Raw genomic sequence first — 21,787 nt, 5'->3', positions numbered from 1 at the left:
ATAAAAACATTTTATTAATTCAATCCATGTTTAGAGATATATGTTTTTAACAAAATGATATGCCATAAAACTAAAATGTTTACGGTACAACTCCTTTAGAATAGTCCCTAGCATTTTGACTGTGTCAATCGTTTATATTCATCCAATTGCTTATAAAAACAAAAAAAGTCATGCTAATTCCAAAGGTTTCTGATGCCATGCACCCGCAACAAGGATCATACTGTCTTCAAACAAGAAACAGACCCACAGCCAATACATTCATATATTTTTACGTCGGCTTGAGTGACTGTGGCTTAAAAGATCGATCTCATTCAGACAAACATATTTGGGTTAAAATCCCAATAGAACTGAGCAAGCTCCTCAAGGTTGTATCTCCAATTGTAAGGCAACAAGTGTATTTTTTTTTCTTTCATGCCTCTCAAACAGTGTCCTGGAGTCCAGCGACTAACTAATGGTTATTATACAGACATAGTGATCCCAAAATATCAGTCTTTACAGTTTCCTAACAGTCAAGTTGCCCTTTGCTTTTAGGTAACTGTTTATATTATCACTCTGCCCAAATTTAGCTAAAAAAATAAAAAAAAAAGAGAAAGAAATAGACCCATGGCTTCATTAGGGAGTGTTATTGCTAGAATTATGCAAATAAAAAAATGGACAAGGAATTATTTTGCAAGTGAGTTTAAATACAGATGAGGATGATTGCAGTGAAAAGGCTTAAATGATTATGAGGTGAAAAAGTGATAAAAAATTATCAAAGGTGAACCCAGGGACGGGAACCAATCATAAAATAGAAAATGAGTAAACTAATCAGGGATGAAAAACATAAGAATTGACAGAAAAACATGACACAAAACTAAAGAGAACAACATGAACTGAAACAAATTTCAGAAGGACATAATAATTGGATTACTAAACACAAAAGTAAAATATCAACTTCTTAAAAAAAAACCTTAATTGCAGTTATTCTAACATAATTTAAGGTAATTTTTGCACAAACAACCGTGCAAAAATTATATTTTCTTTAAAACAATTATTTATTTTAAAAAGTTTAAAATTCAAAATTAGATTTTTTTTCTGTCGTTATTGCAAAAAGAATTGTTTTATCAAGGGCTTTTTATGGCACCAATAAACCAGCTCAATACCCACCTGATGTTGATGATGTGTCGTGACTGGTAGATGTATTGTTCTCATCCAAGATCTGGCTTGAATTGCAGATTAAGAACCCTGCTGGATCTACGTGCACCGATATGCTACGATTGCTCATCAGAAGACTTGAATTATCTTTCAGATAATTGATGCCCACATCACACGTCAAATTACAAGAAAGTAAAGCATATGCATCACTGTAAACTGTCAAAAATCAAATAGAGTAAGATAAACAATTTCAGTCCATGAAAGAATTTAGAGAAATATATCCGTTCCTCACCTGTGATCACACATAAGTTGATTGTGAGCAGTCTCTCATTTGGCTCCCCACAGCGACTCCCCCAGCAGGTGTATTTCCCAGCGTTTGTATTTCTGACAGGTCCGACATGTAAGGTCTTGCTGTTGGTAATAGTAACCGTTTCTGATCTTTGTTCTAATGTCCTTTTGGTTCCACTACTGGCTTCAAAAGTCCATTTAAAACGTAAAAGTTCACCTGGGCATGTCTGATTAAAACTGCTGCCTGAAAAGAGGTAAACTGTCTTTTGAATTTCATGGACAATTTCTAAAAACAAAAAGAAAAAAAAGAAAACAGGGATGGTTTAAGATGCAGAAATATAGATTAAAAGGAATAAATCACAAAGATTTACAGCTCAAACCTTTCTGAACTTCGATGAAGTTCGAAGGTTCATTCCTGCAGAGCTCTTGAAAACAGTTTTCACACCCATACAAGCCCTGATCTTTGTCAGCAAACCTATTGATGATCAGCGAGCGATTTGGCATAGTCTCTATTTTTGGAAGATTGGGATGATAGAGTTTTAATCCACTCTTTTTCTGAAAGAAAAGCTGGATTTCCTCGCTCCGTTTATCCTTTTTGTAAAACCATTTGAAAGAGTCTGAGCCAGCGATGCCATTATCATCACAAGGTATGAGAAGCCTACATCCCAGCCAGGAACGAAGCTCAAGTGCTGCTAAAGTATCAGTTTTCTGTTAGTCATAAAGATGACAGCTAGTTTCAAAATGCTGCTTTGAAAATACATCAACATAACAGTGATTTTATCAGGTACTTACCATTTCCTGGACGAAAGCAGTAAACCAGAAAAATCATATAAATGCAGGCGTTTTGAGGCAGTGAAGTCATGTCTCTACAAAGATGAAAGCAGATTCAAGCAAATCAGAAAGACTCCCCCTGTGGTAACATCATCCTTACAGCCCATCAAATCATAGCTCAGAAAGTCTGCGCATCATCACAAGCTTTTAGTTTGGTTCTGTCATAATTAAACTGAGGCTGACACATAGGAAGTGGTCCAGCAGCACTGCATAGGAAATTTAAGAAAGCTCTCGCCCACACATTTATATCTCTCTGTCTTACATTTCCCTTTCTGCATCAGCTAGGTGTCAAGATTCAGAATGTGCATCAGAAACAAGCTTGATTAAGACTTGAAGATTACACTTTTTTTTGGGGGGGGGGAGTCACTGTTTTTAAATAAACAGTGACTTCCCTGTAAAAGCCAAGTTTGGGCTGAACTGGAGCGTTAACAGTTAAAAGCTGTTATATGATGATAAACTCCAAGCCATGCCCTTGCTTAGCACTAATTGCTAAAGGTATGCTCGAACAATGGACCAACAGTGGAAACCTTTGCACACTATGGGTGCCATGAAAACAGACATGAGTCACACCAGTAGGGTTTACCCAGAAACGTTTAGATTGTTTATGATTTGCCTTTTGAAATTTTCCCCGATCATAGATTTTTTTTTTTTCCATTGTAAGATTCAATCGTCCAGAAGCAGTAGAAAAAAAGCATAAATAAGAAAAGAAATATCCTTTATATAAAACTTTGTTCCTTGGCATAAAATAAATCAACAAAGAATATAAATTTAGATTAAAAAAGCAGGGTTGTCCAGCTTTACGTGTTGTTGTGTCCTTGGGCAAGACCCTTCACCTGCATTGTCTAATGATGGTGGTCAGAGGGTCCGGCAGCCTTGCTTCTGTCAGCGTGCACCAGGGCAGCTGTGGCTGCAATGTAGCTTGCCACCCTCAGTCTGTGATTGTGCACGTAAATGGGTGAATGACTGAATGTAGTGTAAAGTGCTTTGGTCAAATCTCCTGACTTGAAAAAGAGCTATATAAGTACAGACCATTTACTATTTAATGGACCTAAATTCTCTGCTGAGGTAAATTTATGTCCAGGGAAATAAATACAATGAACACACAGAGCATTAAGCATTAGTGTCTTTGTTTTTACATTAACATTTATCCATCCTCCATATTTAGATTTAAGATGATTTTCATTTATTTATGTGGACAGTGTACAAATAATAAACAACATACCAGAAATACTAACTAAAACATTTTTTTAAAAATCTTAGTTGTTTTCTATAGTCATAAAATGGGATATACAAACTTTTTAACAGCAATTTACGTAACTGGTTGGAAAATCTTTATAGGAATTACAGAAAACAAACCTTGATCATAGTGTTTGGAAATCCCCACTTCTGCTTTACAAGTATGTGACTCTAACATATAGACTGTATCTGAAAAAGTGATTAATATTTGCCTATGGATGACCTACATTTTCTCTGAGAATCCTGGTGATAGCAGCAAAAATGTTGTATCTGGAACATCCCAAAGACACAATAGGTATTCAATTCACTTTAGTTTATTTATATAGTGCCAATTCACAACACATGTCATCTCAAGGCACTTTACAGTTCACCAGATCATCCAGTCAAATTGATTCAAAGTTTTCTATCTAAGGAAAACCAGTTGATTGCATCAACTTGTTGACTCAAATGCAATCCCTCACTTTTTGTAGCGACAGTGGAGAGGAAAAACTTCGTTTTAACAGGAAGAAACCTCCAGCAGAACCAGGCTCAGTGTGAGCTGCCCTCTGCCGAGACCGACTGGGGTACAATTAATGCAACAATAAACACAATTTGAGAGCAGTCCATGTGCAAATAAGAGTCTGACACAAACCACGACAACACCGCACTCCTTGGACACAGGCAGTCTTCTTCATTGCAGTTTTGAATGTGTTTTCTCTGCATGTAAAATCTTAGCTTACCTTATTCATTCCTAAAACTGATAACTCGTTTAAAATGCTCTAAATAAATCCTGGTAGACATTTCCACTGACTTAGAACCTGTTTTAAAAAAATCTTTATAAATCATCATCAGACTGTTCTAATTTCGCTCTGAATTGTAATTACTTCTTTGTAGTTTCTCCCCACTCTTCCTGCAAACTTTAGGGTTTTGATTTCAAACCGAAATGACACAGAACAGTAGTCCGCTCTATTCTCTGCAGTTAATAAGGGGCTTCATTAAAACAAGAAATGTGACAGTTGTATCTTACGTGTGAATCTAAACTGCTGTCTTAACCTCTGATTCTCTAAACTTTAGAATCAGCGTGACTTTTCTACAAAATATGAGAATCTTTATAAGAATATTTTTTTTATGGTTTACCCTCCTTATTAGTGTCTGCTTAGTCTCCATGATTATGCAGCCCTAAAAATGCCCTAAAATAACTTTGCTGTTGATTAGAAATCCTGTTCCTGTTAAATTGATGAATATTCAGATTTTATAAGAAAATATTTTGTGCGTTTTTATTTTTTTAATATACAGTCATGCAAAACACATAATGGGGGAATATCCTTTTTCAATCTGAAAAACTCACATGAAGAGAAAAGACAATTAGGAGAAATTTATTGATACAATTACTTTAGTCACAGACCTCGGCAGGAAGCATAGCGCTTAATTTTGATATATATGCATGAACAGCAGCAAAGAATAGGGCTGTTTCCCCCCAGGCCTGAAACTGGTGGTGGAGTGGTGATAGATGAAGTTGGTCAGTCTGTAGACTGCTGGTTATTGAGACGGTATGCTGAGCTTTATGGGGAGATCCAGTGGGCTGTGTGAGCTAATACTAGAGCTTCACTCAGGGACCTAGAAGACGGAAGTCCAGTTGGATAACACAGGTTGAGAGAACCTGTCCATGATGAGCAAGCATGAGGCGACAGTGGAGAGGAAAAACTCCCTGTTGGGAAGAAACCTCTGGCAGAACCAGGCTCAACATGGCGGCCTTCTGGGGACTGGCTGAGATGAGACAGGGAACACAGTAAGAGTCCAGGAGGAATGACACTGATGAAGATTTAGCTACGAAGGTGGAGGCGTGGGGCTGGAGGTGGGTTGAACGGTGTCATCTGAATGAAGTCACAGCGGATCCGCCGCCTGCGCAAAGGAGCAGAGAGGTGCATATTGGAGGCTTTTTAAGATAAACTTTAGATGTAGTAGAGCAATGAGTTACTTCAGTTGAACTTCCTCCTAGGCTCCATTTTTTTTTTTTTTTTTTTTTTTTAAGGAAAGTAAACCGTTTTTAAGTAAAAACCAGTTGTTGTTTTTTTGTTTGTTTTTAATGTAGAAGGAGTTTCCATAAAGCAATTTTCTGTTTTGTTAAATCTACACAGAAGGGACTGAATTTAAATATTTTAAGTAACGCGGTTAAATTTTGAGGAATGTGTTCTCCATATAAACACGGTTTGGTAATAATCGGAAACAGGTATTTTAGGGCTGAAGTCTCTTTAAATATCCGTGAAGCGCAGAACCCGCCCTGACATGCAGACTGAGCGCCTCCCTCCGCCTCAGGCGCTCAGTCTGCAGACCTGCGCCGCTCATCTCCCTGTTACTCAACAAGGACATCATCTTCAGCATGGAGCTGACGGAGGCTTTCCTCAAATACCAGGCGGCTTGGCCTCACATGCATTACTTCATCGCTGTTCTGTGCCTCGTCGCCGCCGTGTATAAACTGACCAACATCGTCCTGGAAAGAAAAGCTATTCTTCGGAGCTTCGAAGCCTTTCCAGGACCTCCGGCACACTTTCTGTTTGGAAATGTTTTAGAGGTAACCTTAAGGCGCCCATAGAGGCAGCAGCTGCATCCTTATGTAACGTGTTATTATGAATCAAAGTATCAAAGTTTATTTGGAGCATTTTTGTTTTTACTTTTTGCAGTACTTCCCTTTATATTCGATTTATTGTACAATGCAGAGCACGCAAACAAACGAACTTCTGCAGGGAGAGATGCAGAAAGCTTAGAGTTTGATCAAAGCCTTTTATTTTAAATATGAAATGAAATAATGGAATGGAAACAGGATGAATAACTATTACACCTACTAGTGATAGCAATAATAATTATAGTAGAATAATAAAATTTGTTTAAAGCTATTCCATTGTTGCACATTCTTTACATATATCAAATTATCCTCACATTTTGAAGAAAAGTAGGATAAAGATCAGAAGATTGAAGATGAAGTGTTTACTGTAAAGTAATTAAGAAGTAATAACCAAGGCTTCCTTGGTTATTACTGTGAGTGTGATTTTTATTTTTTGACTAGTAATGAGTTAATATGTAAAAAAAAAAATACATATTTCAAATATTTGGTCTCATATTGCTGTTCCAATTAATATAAAAAGAGAACCCATGTTCATAAACATGTCAACTTGTTCAGTATATTGTTGCATGCATGTTTGTTTATTTTTCTCATGCAAATTGAGTTTTTATTTGTCCTTCAGTTTAAACAAGATGGTACTGACCTGTTCCGGGCATTAAAGTGGGCAGAGCAATATCCCTATGCTTTCCCTCTGTGGTTTGGTCCAAGTGTTTGTCTTCTCAACATCCATCACCCGGATTATGTTAAAACTGTACTGTCATCAACAGGTAGGAGGATATTTCTCTATTTTTACAGTGCTGTAACCATGTAAAGCTGGATCTAACTAAGCTTTGTTTCTTTTCCTAATAGAGCCAAAGGATGATTTTGCATATAGGTTCATTGAGTCTTGGATTGGTGAGAGCTCTTTACTTTCTCATACTTGTTAGTTTTGTCTCAGTGCAGGATTAATAATCCTGTCTCTCTTTTTCTCTAGGAAACGGCTTGCTGGTGTCAAATGGTCAGAAATGGTTTCGCCACAGACGGCTCCTGACACCAGCTTTCCATTACGATGTTTTAAAACCATACGTGAACCTGATGTCAGAGTCTGCTCAAACAATGCTGGTATGTCATTTATTAATTGTAGTAGGCTAATTAAGCCTGTTGTAAATGAGGCAATGCACAACCCTAATAGTACAAAGTTACAACTACTAAAAAATCCTGATTATGATTCAAAAGTTTACATTTATTTTGAATGCAGTTTTTTTCATGCATGCTTTAAACTATACAAACCGTCTGTATATATCATTTATCATGTTGAAAACCCCAGGAAATTGTGTAATAATGAGTGAAACAAGTCAAAAGAAAAAAAATAGTTAATTTAATAAACAGTTTTAAAAAATCTATTTTCATAAATTTGCACGCGCTGAAAACAACACTTAGTTAAACTGCCTTTTGATTCATTTTCATTATTTATTATATATAGTCTATAAGCATACCACATTCTGACTTGGCAGTATGTATTTATGTGTGTAAAACTTATTGATTCACTATTTTATTCATGCAAAATCCCTAAGTTCCATTACAGTAAATGTTGCAGTGTTAAAGTAAAATTTTAAGAGTGCATTTGGTCCCACTGGGAATTAGTGTGGGACCAAATGCACTCTTAAAGTGTGACTTTAACACTGCAAAATTTTGAAAAGTAATCCTTCATCATTAGTTGAAGGATTAGCATACATCTTGCAAATTATGTTATTAAAGACGCTCTTTGCTGGAATTAAATAAGAAGTTTTTGTAAAAATCTTTTACTTAACAGTGTTCAAACCAATGCAACCAGGTTGTTCCATATTTCTCTACTGGATTCATTTGTTTGTCTGTAGAATAATGCAGGATGTTTTTTGAACTAAAGATGGAAAAAGGTTTCATAAGATTTAACCCTCTGTAATTTGTGTACATTACAGAAGCTTTACATTTCCATAGGAATGTGTAAACTTTTTATTATATATTTTTTAGGGCAATAACTATAAGATAAATGTCGCCTACAAAGTTGTGGAGAAATTACCTAAACATGTTCATAAGCTTCTAACATGAATTATTCTGATGCATTTGTTCTATATTAAACTAAATTAAACACAGATTAAACCATTTGGTGCATTTCCATCCATATCCTTAGGCAGATTGACAGGACAACAAAATAATTAAATACATGATATGATATGTCAGCAAATTAAATTAGGATTAAGTCCAATCACACCTATGGCAAGCAGAATAAAAAAACAAAGCAAAGCAAAATATCTAAGAAAAAAAAAAACAGAAGTTCCAGTTGTTGACAGATTTCCAAGTTTTGCACTAGATAATGATTAAAATTAGATTAAAAACCTGGAATTAAGAAATCACTGAAATCTGCTAAATTGCACTTTAGACACACTAATGAACTGATATTCACCTCCCCATCCAAACTAAAACAAGATTTGAAGTATTTGATATTATTATCCAATTTTTATGTATACATTTCAGCCAAGGTGCTCCTGATTTGGAGTTTTTCTTTCTTTTTTTTTCCTGGTCAACCCTATCAACCTTTCTTCCTTCTGACCATTAACATTTTTCTTCAAAAGTACATTTTTGTGCCATGTTCAGCATCCTTTATGCTCTTCTGTAAGGTTCAACTTTATTTTCTGTGAATAAGAAGGCTGGCATCCCAGAGTGCTCCACATCTCTTTGGAAGATGGTTTCTGGATTATTCTTGAGCATCTGAATCAATATTCTCTCTGCTTCTTCTTTCAGGGAGACAGTTTAAGTCAGATGGTTAAAACGGAGACAATTTTGTGTTCTAATTAGTCAATGATTGCAAATACACAACAAAGCTGGTTTTGGGTGAGGATTTTGCAAACCAACGTTAAGCATTTCAAATGACCTTCACTAATCTTTAACTTAATGCTGTGGAAAACCGAAGGACTGTGCTAGGAATCGAACAATTTAGATTGATTTATGGTCAAATGTTTAGAGTGAATGTTAACTCTTTCTGATGGTGGCAAAATATGTTCACTTTAACTAACAAATAATAAATAAAAAAAATAGGGATGCACGATATTGGGATTTTGGCCGATATCCGATATGCCGATATTTCAAAAACTCATGTAGCCGATAACCGATATCGATACCGATGTTAAAGCTGGACAAAAATAAGTAGTCATTGAAAATAGCAGTTTTGTTATCCGTTTCTGACACTTTGAAAAATAATATACTCAAATATATTTTCATATGCTGATATCAAATTGATTTTTAAAAACGCGGTATCGATCTATTTTACTTTCAAAATCTCGTGAAATTTCATCGTTCTGTTACAAACTCTCGTGATATTTAGCAAATTCTTGTGAGATTTTGTTAGTAAAATAGATAGATACCGCGTCAATATATCAACATATAAAAATATGGCAAAATTTTGTGAATTTTCGGGGGATTTCGTAGCATAACGATGACATATAGCAATATTTCATTAGTAAAAGAGATTGATATGGTGTTTTTAAATGGCAATATATCAGCATATGAAGATATTGTGATATTTTAATGTATCAATATTTTTTCCCTCGTCTTTAGAAGTTTTTAAGTCTGTAAAAAAGAAGTTTTTGAGGAAGAAGAAGAGGTAGTATATATATATTTTTTTTTTAGACTTTAGAAACTCAGAAGCTGATCAAATATCGGGTTAAATATCGGTGGGGTGGCCGATGTCCGATATTCAGTTTTAAGGCCGATACAGGCCGATACCGATAGGGGGCCGATTATATCGTGCATCCCTAAAAAAAATCATTTTTGGTGGATGTCAATATGTTTGTGCGGAGGTGGAGCTAGCAAATGTCACCGGGGTGGGGGCAAAGGAGACACAGAATGTCTTAGCAGAGTGGTAAAGCTGGAGCTTTCATTAAAGATGTTAGAGATCTCTAATATGTAAATGGAATCAACAAAACATAAACACCTCAAAAATTTTCTTGTCAATTTTATTTCATTTTGTCAGAAACAAATGACTTTATATTGTGTATAACATAAAATATATATTACAGTATATAGTATATGTCTTTAAAAGGTTTAATTTAAAGTTTGTAAGGGGCAGCTGGGGGGACATGGCTCCACAGCAGGGGGCAGTTCCCCCTTGCCCCCCCTGTAGATTCGCCCCTGTGTTTGAGTCTGTATTTATGTTTATGGATTAGAGAAAAAGCTGAACAGTTTTACAATAGTAAACCTACATTATTCCTTAAAATTTCTTAAGGGTTTGTCATCATCAGACTTTTGAAAAAGGACAAATAAATAAATCAACTAAAGCTCCAAATCAATATGGAAAGCTGATGATGAGTTAAACTTCAAACTGGAGCTGCAGTTTTAAGCCTCGACTGTTCAAATCTATGCTTGTATCAAAGTTTTCCCTTTGCATTTTGGGAAAACTGACATACTTTGTCTTTTTTTTTCCAGGACAAATGGGAAAAGTATGCAAACACCAATGAGACCTTTGAATTGTTTGAGCATGTCAGCCTTATGACACTTGACAGCATCCTGAAGTGTGCCTTTAGCTCCAACAGTAACTGTCAAACAGAAGGGTAAGTCTACTTAAACTTCAAAACATCAGCTTCAGTTCAGTCCAGCTGTTTCAGTCCAAAGCAGATTTCACCTTTCACCTGATCCTGCTTTTGTGTGTCAGGGGAACAAATGCCTACATCAAAGCAGTGTATGAACTCAGCAATCTTATTAACCTCCGTTTGAGGACGTTTCCATACCACAGTGACCTCATTTTCCGCCTCAGCCCACATGGTTTTAGATACAGAAGAGCACGCAAGGTGGCTCACAGTCATACAAGTAGGATCTAACTTGGTTTAGTTTAAAACAAATAACTGCCATCTTTTTTTTGTATAATTTGCCAATTTATAGACTAAAAAACATCTTTTTTCTTTTCCAGACGAGGTTATCAAAAAGAGAAAAGAAGTATTAAAGGCAGAGACGGAGCTCAGCCGCATACAGACCAAGAGATACTTGGACTTTCTGGACATTCTTCTCTTTGCACGAGTATGTGACATTATCTCACTTTTTTTTTTATTTGAAAAAGAGAAACAAGTCTAGCTTTTAATTGTTGGCTGTTAAGCTTTCTGAGGGCTGGCAAACTCTCCACTTCAGTTATAAGGTGTTCAAAGATATGAATAAAAACTACATAAACCAATACCGCAGGCATCAAGTTAGGGCAAATCTATTGTCCATTCTAGTAAAAGACCTTAAACTATTTAATCTCTTGGAAAAAAGTCCCACATCAAAACTGTCCCGTACTAAATCACCTTATGCTCAGTTTTGGTTCCCAGAAAAGAAATGGTTTCATATTAAAATCTAAAGCATTTTACTATTTATTTCCGTCACTCTGACCTTCTAGGAACCTTAATGATGAGTGATGTTATTGTGGTAATGTTAATATTTTACAAACTTCTCAGAGAGATATAAAATAGGATTTGAGATGCATAAAAAACCCTCCACATTTGAAAGGCACTCAGCGGTAAAGGTGTAAAACAAATATATTTTTTTCAAAATTGAAAAATGTTAGAATCCTTGTAGTTGTTAAATCTCTCACAGAAAAATACAAAAAAGGATAAATCTATTTTTTATCTTACATACTTTTATATAGTGCACTTATATAATAAACGGAAAACCAAAACTTATGGAATAATATGCTGATGAAGGTTCTCAGTCATCCAGGTCATAGTCATTCCGTAAAAATTGAGAAAGCTTCCTGGAGAGGTGGCGAAACGTCTTCAAATCTTGGAAACCAAGTCCAGTGGATATTTTTTTAATTTTTACCGAAGGGTCATGGAATAATACAATACCTATCGTAATTTTTTATTATGAAGCCAAACTGACCTTTATTTTTATTACTGTAATACCATAATCTTCAAATTGATCAGGGCGTCCACTGACTTCCAACAAGCAATAAATTAGTTCTGATATTCTCAGTTTGTGTCATAAGATGGTTCCTGATCCCCTTTGCCTGATCGGAAACCATCTTGCTTTCACCCCCAGAACATTATAATAGAAGTTAGAAAAAAATCTCAGACACTTATTATTGAAACAACCATTATATACTATCTACATTTCAAGCATGTAATACTGTGTTTAAGCTACATGAGGGATCTGTGATGCTGTCGGTCTCTCAGGTGAATATATTTAAAGTACTGTTTGAAGTCTAGGAGTATTTAAATAAAAACTGCTTACCTTTACCACTAAGCTAAAAATGGAAGGGCATTGGGTCTGTTCATTGGACAGTGATTCAAATCATGTGACCAAATGACCACAGAAATGGTTCACCAGTATCTGAGTATACCTACTAGTGCTGCAAGAAATATAAGCAAAAATGGGGAGAAGAGAAGAGAATCTAAATATATAATGTAAAGAATGCTGGATTCCTTTTCATTAAAATTATGCCTTTGCAAAAAAAATAAGGATAAATTCACTTTCTACATTTTACTACCAGGATGCCAATCAATGTGGCCCACACTGTATAAACAAATAACAATGAAAAAAGAGTTACGTAAAGCTGATAACAGATCAGATATTAGGTAACACCAGGTCACAGTGTTTAAGGCAGCCAGAATTTACTAACTAACCCCGTCCAGCACAGTAATGTCCTCTGCTAAAGCAGTTTTCAGCTACTTATTTGTCTCCCAATGCAAAAAAAAAAAAAAATCTGGTGGAAAAATAATAGTCATTTCTGTACAAAAGTTCCCTTTACAACGTTTCTAGTGTCTTTTAACGACTCCTACCATAAAGATATCTTTCAGATTAACGAGATTGCTTTCTGCCAGCTGAAGCTCAGTGGTATAAAGGAGATATGGGGACAATGACCCCATAGACTGGAGAGCTTTTACCACAGAGTCATAAAACAAAACAAATGGCACAACTGGTGCGATTAACCTTCAGGTATGGTTTTAAAAGCGTGTTTTGTGTCACAGTTATTAAAAAATTAGTCAAGGGTCAAAACAGAGGAACCAGTGTTCGAGGAAGACATATAGTTAGATTTCTCAAAAACGTTTATTTTGAAAGGCGATCTGCAGTGAACAACGAGGGCGTCTGCAGAGAGAGAACACAGGTTAGTGACCACTTCAATCTGGCAGAGGATGAACGTGAGAGTCACTAACCTCGTCTTATAGTTGAGTCCGTGTCCAGAGAACGAGGTTGGTTCTAGTCGGTCAGCTTCCAACAAGATGCGGTGGGCTTCACCCAGAAAGTTCCACGTGCTGAAGTCCAATAGGTTGTAGAAGAGACAGGAGATCAGAACAGAGCAGAAGAAGGAAGGCAGCATAATTCAGAGGTCAAAGCCAAAGCTAATACGGAGGACGTGCTCAGAAGTCCAGGCCAGAAAATCAGAGATACGAAGAGGTACCGAAGGGAAATTCAGGACAGTGTCAGGAATCAGTTCCAGGATCAGTAAACAGGCAGAATCTGGCAGGAGTCTGAAGACAGGTCAGGCAAATCAGAACGGGAACAGGCGGGCTTACAGGTCCATAGGCAGAACGGGCCAGGATCAGGCAATCAGTAACACTCAGGTATGCTAGAGTACTCTCACCAAAGGCTAAAATAATCTGGCACTGATGACTCGTTGAAGGATGGTTAAATGGAGGCTAAAGCAGGTGGATTAGATGAACGGTAATGAGAAACTGGGCGGAGCTAGACAGGTGAAGGAAATTAGTAATCGGACAGTCATCAGCGCCAAGGTCATGACAAAATTAGATGTTTGATATAACAGTAAAAAGGTTATTTTCGATGTAGTATCTTTCATCTCTATTATAATGCTCGGGTTAATGGCTTGATATAAAGGATAAGCAGAAAACAAGCTTTTTTTCCCCCATTATTCCAACATTAGGATGAAAAGCAGCAAGGACTCTCTGATGAAGATTTACGAGCAGAGGTGGACACCTTCATGTTTGAGGGGCACGACACCACAGCCAGCGGACTTTCCTTCATCCTCTACTGCCTGGCCTGCCACCCAGAGCACCAGAAGCTCTGCAGGGAGGAGGTTTGTCAGGCTTTGCAAGGCAAAGACACCATGGAGTGGTACGCACACTCCAGAAAAATGTCCCTTATTAAATTAGGCTTCTACCATGCCAGATTATTGGTTATATACCAACTATTTGCTGTTTATTAGGTTTCTGTGATTAAAATAAGTCTCTGTCTGATATTTAGGGAAGATCTCTCCAAAATACCATACACAACAATGTGCATCAAAGAATCCCTTCGCCTTTATCCTCCGGTGCCAGGAATATCCAGGCAGGTCACCAAACCCATTACCTTCTTTGACGGAAGAACGTTGCCAGCAGGTCAGTGACTTGCTGCATACATGATGCATTATGCTTTCATCAAGTATTAACTTTCTGACCCCTGCAGCCAGTTTTTCTTTTACAAAATAAGCTTAACATAAAGCTGCACACATTAACAAGTTATATAATGAAAGTTATTATATGAACATTTGTTTCTTGCATGCTACAGCGCTGCATATTCTCTGTTTCTGTGATGTTTAGTTCCAAGAAAACTTTTTTAAAGATTTTTTTACATTTCAGACATTCTGTGCGTTGTTTCATACAGATTTCTATAAAGAACTATGGGGCAATGTTCACATCCATAAACTGATCCAAACAGGGTTGTTAACTCATTGCCTGCAGCTTTGCACTGATGTATTAGGGGTTTACTTTAAAGCAGGTTTGTAGAAGGGGGGAAATAAAAAGATAGAAAATAAAAAGGCACACAGTGGGGAAAATCTGTCCTGTTGTGTTTCAGCTGAACCGACGACCTCTGCATGGCCTCCACTCCCATGTACACGTTTTATTGACTGTCCTAACTGATTATTCTTCTCCTCCATTTTAAAGGCTCTCACATTGGAGTGAGTGTGTTTGCAACCCACAGAAATGCAACAGTCTGGGAAAATCCTAATGTAAGTTTATTATGACCATATCTAGATTTGGAAGTGGAAAAACCTAGATAATTACTCGATCAAAACTATACTTTGTACACCATTTTTTATTTCATGACTATTTTCTACAGTTTTGATCCAGTAGTACTAGAAATTCATGGTTTGATACATTTAATCAATAGAAAAAAGTCAAATATATGTTTTTGTCCTTTGATAAGAGAATAATAACAGCCACTCAAACTGGATTAAGCAGATTCTAATGTCTGACCATACAGTCAATTGATAGCTGATGCATAGTTGTATGAAAAACTACAGTAAACTGGTTATTCAGCTTCCAAACTTCCCCCTGAAGCATACGGTTTTATGTTTCATGGTGTAACAAAAGAAATCTGATCTTAAATTCAATATAAAAAAACTAGTTTAGTTAGTTTTTTCTTCTCTTGTAGCAACACAGGTGCTACTAGTGAAACACTTATTTCATGGATGAACACCTCTGTTAAAGGAAATATTTTACCAGTGGCCTTTAAACAGGCAGCTTTAGTTGCCTATCAAAATGGCATCTAATGATATTAGCTGCCATTGATATTTGGTTCCATCCAAGCATGCGTTTACTATCTCTACCTAATTATCTGCTAAATACATCATACACTACACATAGTATGCCATGAGGAGGCTCCGCTAAATCAAACAACATATATATTGGTGTAGGAGGCCAGTTTTGATCCAAAGGCCTGATTAGTCATAATGCTCCCTCAGGGAGTGAATAGTGAAAACACACATAGGAAAATGTTAGCACAATTAAGGTCTTTTTTTTTGACAATGGACCATTGAGACAAAGTTAAGATGTTTCTTTTTCTTCCAATATGTGCAGAAGGTTGTTATGAGAGAATCCAACACACCTTATCAGTGCAAACATTGCACAAAAGCAGTAAAGCACGGTGGGGGAATGTTGGTGTGGGATTGTTCCATAGATCCCTGCATTTATGGACTGGAGCCTGAACTCCTCTGTATAAAAACATATTCTAGAGTTAAATTAGAAGCCAACTAACAGATTAGGTTTGGACAAAGTTCTCCCATGGTAAGAGAAAAAGTTGGCGAAGCCATTCTAAAATACAAAAAATATAATACTTCAATGTATTGCTACCAAAAGTAGTTATGTAAGCTTTTGTTTTCAGTACTGAAATGTAAGCAATGTTTTTTTTTGCATGACTTCATCTTTTTAAGTAATAATGTACTCTGTTGTTTTGTGCACCAAAAATATGGTTTAAATTAATTTTAAATTTCTGTTATGGCCCAGTACTTATAACTCTTCTTCCTTATGCCTGCAGTAACCTCTGATTTTTGTTTCTTTTTTAACCTTATAGGTCTTTGACCCGCTGCGTTTCCTCCCAGAAAATGTTTCCAAGCGGTCGCCTCATGCATTTGTCCCTTTCTCCGCTGGACCAAGGTTTGGAAACACCCACAATTTGTTTGAAAGATCTCAGTTAACAAGCATTCTCTTTGTCAGCTCTTTTCAGACATCAGTCTACAGTTTGTGAATGTGTAATGTAGCGCCCACACCTAGTTTTATAGGTAAAATAAAAGTTTTGTTGTTATGGGCTAGAGTAAAGCAGGGGAAAGGTGAAGTGAATGATCAGATTCTTGATCTGCTAAAGGTTGTTTTGATCTGTGACCTTCCTGGTTTACATGAGCAGGTTGATTTCCTCTAAATTTATTCAACTAATCATATTATTTTACTCTTTTTTTAATGTTGTGTTCCTTCAGAAACTGCATCGGCCAGAATTTTGCTATGAATGAAATGAAGGTGGTGACAGCCATGACGTTAAAGCGGTATCAGCTAATAAAGGACCCCGAATATGAACCCAAGATTATTCCAAGATTGGTTCTCCGCTCACTCAATGGTATCCACATCAAGATCAAACCTGTGGAGCAGGAAGAATGATGGAAAGAATCCACTGTTGGATTTAAAGGGAAACAAATCATTTGGGATAATTTAATTTGTGAAAAACGGAAGTAAATTTTGAATTGATCTTACAATTTGTTGTACTTTATACCAGAATTAGAACTTGATATTGATCAATTTAGTGGAAATGTTTGGACACTTTCTTCTGCAGAATAGTTTATTTTTCACTGCACATGTGAAAAATAAACTCATACGATATTTTGAGATTAGCTTTATTTTGAAGCACAAATATGTGATTATGCTAAACCAGACTGCTGTAATACTGTGAATATGTCACTAAAACAGTTTATTTACATACTATATTTCACACAATTCATAAACAGAAAGAAATATATATTATATTTCTATAGTTCTAGATAAAACAGATGAAAAAATAATTAGAAAGGAAATACATAGTAATTTATCTGTTATGACTTTGACAGAAAAATATTTTTAAAAAGAAAATTAGGAAGTGAGATCTATACACTATGGAATCCCCCCGGACTAGGATGAGATTCCAAATCATCGTGCAGCTAATAACCTCTTTCTTAGTTTGTTTTTAATAAAATTTTATCATACTTTAATGTCCAAGACTTGACTGACTGTTTTTTTGTTTTTGTTTTTTTTTTATGTTTTTTACAGCTAGGTGTGTCTTTTAACAGGGCAAATTAACAAAGTCAATCATTCAACCCTAATTAACATTGAAAGTAAGCAAGAGATTGCAGGGCTTTTAAGGCAACATTACAGAAAGTGGTAAAGAGATCTGCTCAAGTTCCCCGATCTGCATGCTCCAGTCCAGGCAAGCAGGAATCTCTACCTAGTAAAAAGAAAAAAGGTAAAAACGTACCCTTCTACATCTCAGAGGTGTGACCCAATAACATGATCTGCAGAGCTGTTAAGATCAACATGGCACTGTAGAAGAAGGAAAAAATTCAACTGAACCTTTCAGACCCCGACCCCAGAAAGATGTTAGCAGCTTAAATCTTTGAAATAAACCGGAAAAAAAATATTTTATGCAGATAAAGACATTGTAACTATTACTTTGCATCGGACTGGTTGAATTGCTCAGCCTTATGATACATATCAACATAGTTTAAAATGTTTTACATTTAATTAGGCTGTTACTATCATTGCTGCCAGGTTTACACTGGTGAAACAATCTAGAATTAAGTCAAACTTTCTTAAATTAAGTGTATTTACCGTTAATTTGAGTAGGTAAATGAGATGGTTTCCTAATGCGATTAATATTTTTGCTTCTAAAATCAGAGTTAGATAATATACACTTGAAATAAAACAATGCAATTTTTTTCTCATTTTAAATGTCTCACTTTCCTCCTCAATTCAAGAAAAAATGCACTTATTTTAAGAAAAAAATACTTATTTAGATATTACTTTTCTGCACTGTAGGTAGTAGCTCTCTGGATTATCTAAGTTATATGTACCTATGTCTATACTTTTTTAAGAGTAGCTATAGGAATTCCCCAATAAGAAATAACCAACAGAAACATAATGTTTAACAAATAGGTATGAATATCGTAATGATGTAAATGCTGATGAAGATTCTCAGTCATCCAGGTCATAGTCATTCCGTAAAAATTAAAAAAAATCTCCAGGTATTATCAGGTATTACAGGAGACAATCCCCCGCCTTTAACGACCGACCCTCAGAATCATAGACAGGTTTCAGATATTACAGGCTAACGATGGAACCAAAAGACCAATTCATCGGTTACCATTTGCATGTTTCCAAGCGACACAAGGCTTTGTCTATATAAGACTCAAACTCACTGCGGATCCAGACATTTGAATTGAGAAAGCTTCCTGGAGAGGTGGCGAAACGTCTTCAAATCTTGGAAACCAAGTCCAGTGGATATTTTTTGAATTTTTACGGAATGATGTAAATCTAACTAAGCATTTGTTAAATCATACCATCCTTTTTGACATTTATAATGGATCCAAATGCAGGCAGGCAGAAGCAGCACTATGAGTCTACATCTAATTAATAAAACACAAAACATGTCAAGTTTAGCATAAGGTAAACCAAGCTGGCATGGATATGAAGAGGCTTTGCATATACACAGCAGATTAATCCAGTTTGGGATGAAGATAACTAAAGAGGTATGTCAGTGAGAATGATGGACATGATACAGGTGGACTTATAAGGAAAACTCCAAGCACTTAATGAGCTCTGAGAAGATCACAAAACAGGATCAGGAGAAAGTTCAAACTAACATACAAAAAGAAAATGAAAACCACAGAGAAAAATCATAATGGTGATTTTTAAATCAATAATCTATCCCATACATCCCATGCACACATTTTACATTAAAGGCCCTTAGCCTAGGCAAATGCTACTTTCAGACCACAAGTACTGGAAGCAGAAAAAAAGCTTCTGCTGCTTAATTTTTGATGCTTGTGCACATTAAGGTCAGATGTCCAGTAAAGTGTGTCCAGATGTGACTCATGCTTATGCTGCTCCTGTGTTCAGAGGGCGAGAGCAGCTCTGCTATATTTGCTGTTAAAAGTGGGTAAAAAGTCGTTTTTAAAATGTTTTTAGGGGGGAAAATTGCATCTGTGCAGTCAGTTCATCAAGATTATGATCCTGCCTTCAAATATTATTTCGCTGTCTGAGCCGCTCACATCCCCGTACACTGAGCGACTGTATGGTGGTGATCTGTGTCTGGAAATCCCGTTCAATGGCAGCCTCTGGCCGGGTCGCCTGCTTAACGTTTTCCTCTATTGTTTGCAGCGGCTGGAATGCATTTTTCACATATATAATCCAAACCTCAGGCATATGTATCCGGCATGTTTCAACATTTCAAGTTAATTTAGGCGTTAATAAACTGTGGGGAGTGATCATAGCGGTCTGCATCAACAGCCCTGTGTCTGTCTCCCTGCCACCTCCCAGATCAGCATCTCTGATTGGTTGATGTGGCGCCTCGAGCAGCAGAAGTTCAATTTTCCAACTCCAGCAGCTACTGCTTTTGCAGCGTGCGCTCGTCAGATGCTCAAAAGCTACTGAGGTGCTGCTCAAAACGCGCTGCAAGAACTTTTGCTGCGCCTTGATGCACATCAACCATTGACTTTGCATGTAAACTAGCTGCTTCTGCTGCCTGTAGCGCGTGCGGTCTGAACGTAGCATAACAGGCCCTGGGGGTTCTTGTCACCATTATCTTTGTGTGAGTGAGAATTAACCTTGAGATTCACAACTGCATTTAAATCTGGTTGTGGAAACACTTCAAAACGGACTGTTTTAAAAGCGTAAACCACAATCTTCAGTTGCAATGGTTCACACTCTATTCTCTCATGTTGACACTCAGTGCAGACAGCTAAATAACTTAAAAGGTTTAACTTAAAGTCTGTTACTTTGTTACAGACTGTGTCACCTTTTGTATTTACAATTTCTACCCATCCCACAGCTGCAAGTTAACTGACTGTGTGTGACCCATCATCAAAGTGGTTAAATGTCTCACATTTCCTCATTTAAATGAGGTCAGGTGTGAATGTTTAACTACATGAGACAGTCTTAGTGACAGGAAGCCTGAAGTTATTCACATTGTTTAATCTCAAGTTATTACACAATCATTACAAAACTAAACAGCCCACATTGGAGGGTATGGAGGACTTTTAATAATACCTGAGAACTGGAACATGTGGCATGTAGGTCATGTCTAAGGTGAGGCATAGACTGACTGCTGAAATGGGATCTTAATATGTAAAAAAAATAAAATAAAACGTTGTCACCCTATGGACATTTTTACAATCATATTATTGCAAATTATCTTTTTTACCAAATTGGCCCTTTTTAGTCTCTATATTTTTCCTTTTGAAATATACAGTGCACATATCATGAATTTGTTCAACTTTACAGTGGACCTTTACTAATCATATATCCCGGTTATTTTACTGTGGTGTGTTCACTTTGGAAATCCGCTGAATTTTCACACCTTGAACTTAATTATTTTGACACATTAGCACAAACCTAATATTTTATTGGGATTTTATGCCATAAATCAACACAAATCAGAGTGTATTTGTGCAGCAGAAGGAACATTTTGTGCACTTTTTAAAATAGGTAAATAGGTAATAGGACATTTCATAGAGGTTTTGCTGAAATTACAGGTAGAAGTCTTCCTGATTGTCTGTTGACCACCTTTTTTTTCCTTACTTTTATTCTGCTTTTTTTGTGATCCAATTATTTTATGGGTTTTAACAATGTTTTTGGCTTTATCTGTTTTTTTTTTATGTCTCTTCTATTTTACTATCTAATACATGTAAAGCACTTTTGATTGTGCTATACATATAAAATGGTCTTGCCTTACAAGGAGTGAAGTTTCTGGCCATTCTTCTTTGCAGAAAAACTGAAGCTTAGTCTGATTGGATGAATATGAATATGTTACATTCTATTTTCAAGCCTTTTCCCTGATTCTCAGCTGAATGTCGAACACATGACTGCTTTATTCTTAACGCTGTAGCTCTGATTGTATCTTTAGGGCTGTTGTTCTGAACTTCTTCCTCTGAACTCAAACATGTTATTTCATTATAGCCCTGGATTTATCGTAATCCATCTTTGCATCAAATCTGACAAGTTTCCTTGTCCATCCTGAAGGGCATTCCCTGCACGATACTGCTACCATTATGATGATGATGATGTGCTCCAAGCTTTGAATTATCAGCGTTCTACATGTAGGCAAAGCCAGAGGTCTGACAACACCAGAACACCTGCTACTGTTTGCTTTCCAAAACTGCCAACAGGACTTCTACGGATTCAAGAGGAAGGCAATAAAGTAATGTTGCTGAGGTAATAAAATGGTAGCAGGGTTATCTAGATTTTCACACAGCACTGTTAA

At 36.4% G+C, this 21,787-nt stretch overlaps 1 protein-coding gene across 1 annotated transcript; it reads left to right on the top strand.

The window, feature by feature from the left end:
* The first annotated feature begins 5,779 nt into the window (after positions 1–5,779).
* LOC119797906 (cytochrome P450 4B1) lies at positions 5,780–17,531 on the top strand. Its single transcript, XM_038307165.1, has 12 exons — positions 5,780–6,040; positions 6,711–6,855; positions 6,938–6,982; positions 7,062–7,189; positions 10,529–10,653; positions 10,755–10,909; positions 11,010–11,116; positions 13,953–14,143; positions 14,273–14,406; positions 14,953–15,017; positions 16,361–16,443; positions 16,761–17,531. The coding sequence occupies exons 1-12, from the start codon at positions 5,849–5,851 to the stop codon at positions 16,936–16,938; spliced, it is 1,548 nt and encodes a 515-aa protein (XP_038163093.1). The 5' UTR covers positions 5,780–5,848; the 3' UTR covers positions 16,939–17,531.
* The last annotated feature ends 4,256 nt before the right edge of the window (positions 17,532–21,787 follow it).

Source organism: Cyprinodon tularosa, unplaced genomic scaffold (genome assembly GCF_016077235.1).
Source record: "Cyprinodon tularosa strain WSP-4 unplaced genomic scaffold, ASM1607723v1 ctg60, whole genome shotgun sequence".
NCBI lineage: Eukaryota > Metazoa > Chordata > Actinopteri > Cyprinodontiformes > Cyprinodontidae > Cyprinodon > Cyprinodon tularosa.
Note: the sequence above shows the minus strand (reverse complement) of the source record. Positions and strands in the feature narration are given on the sequence as shown.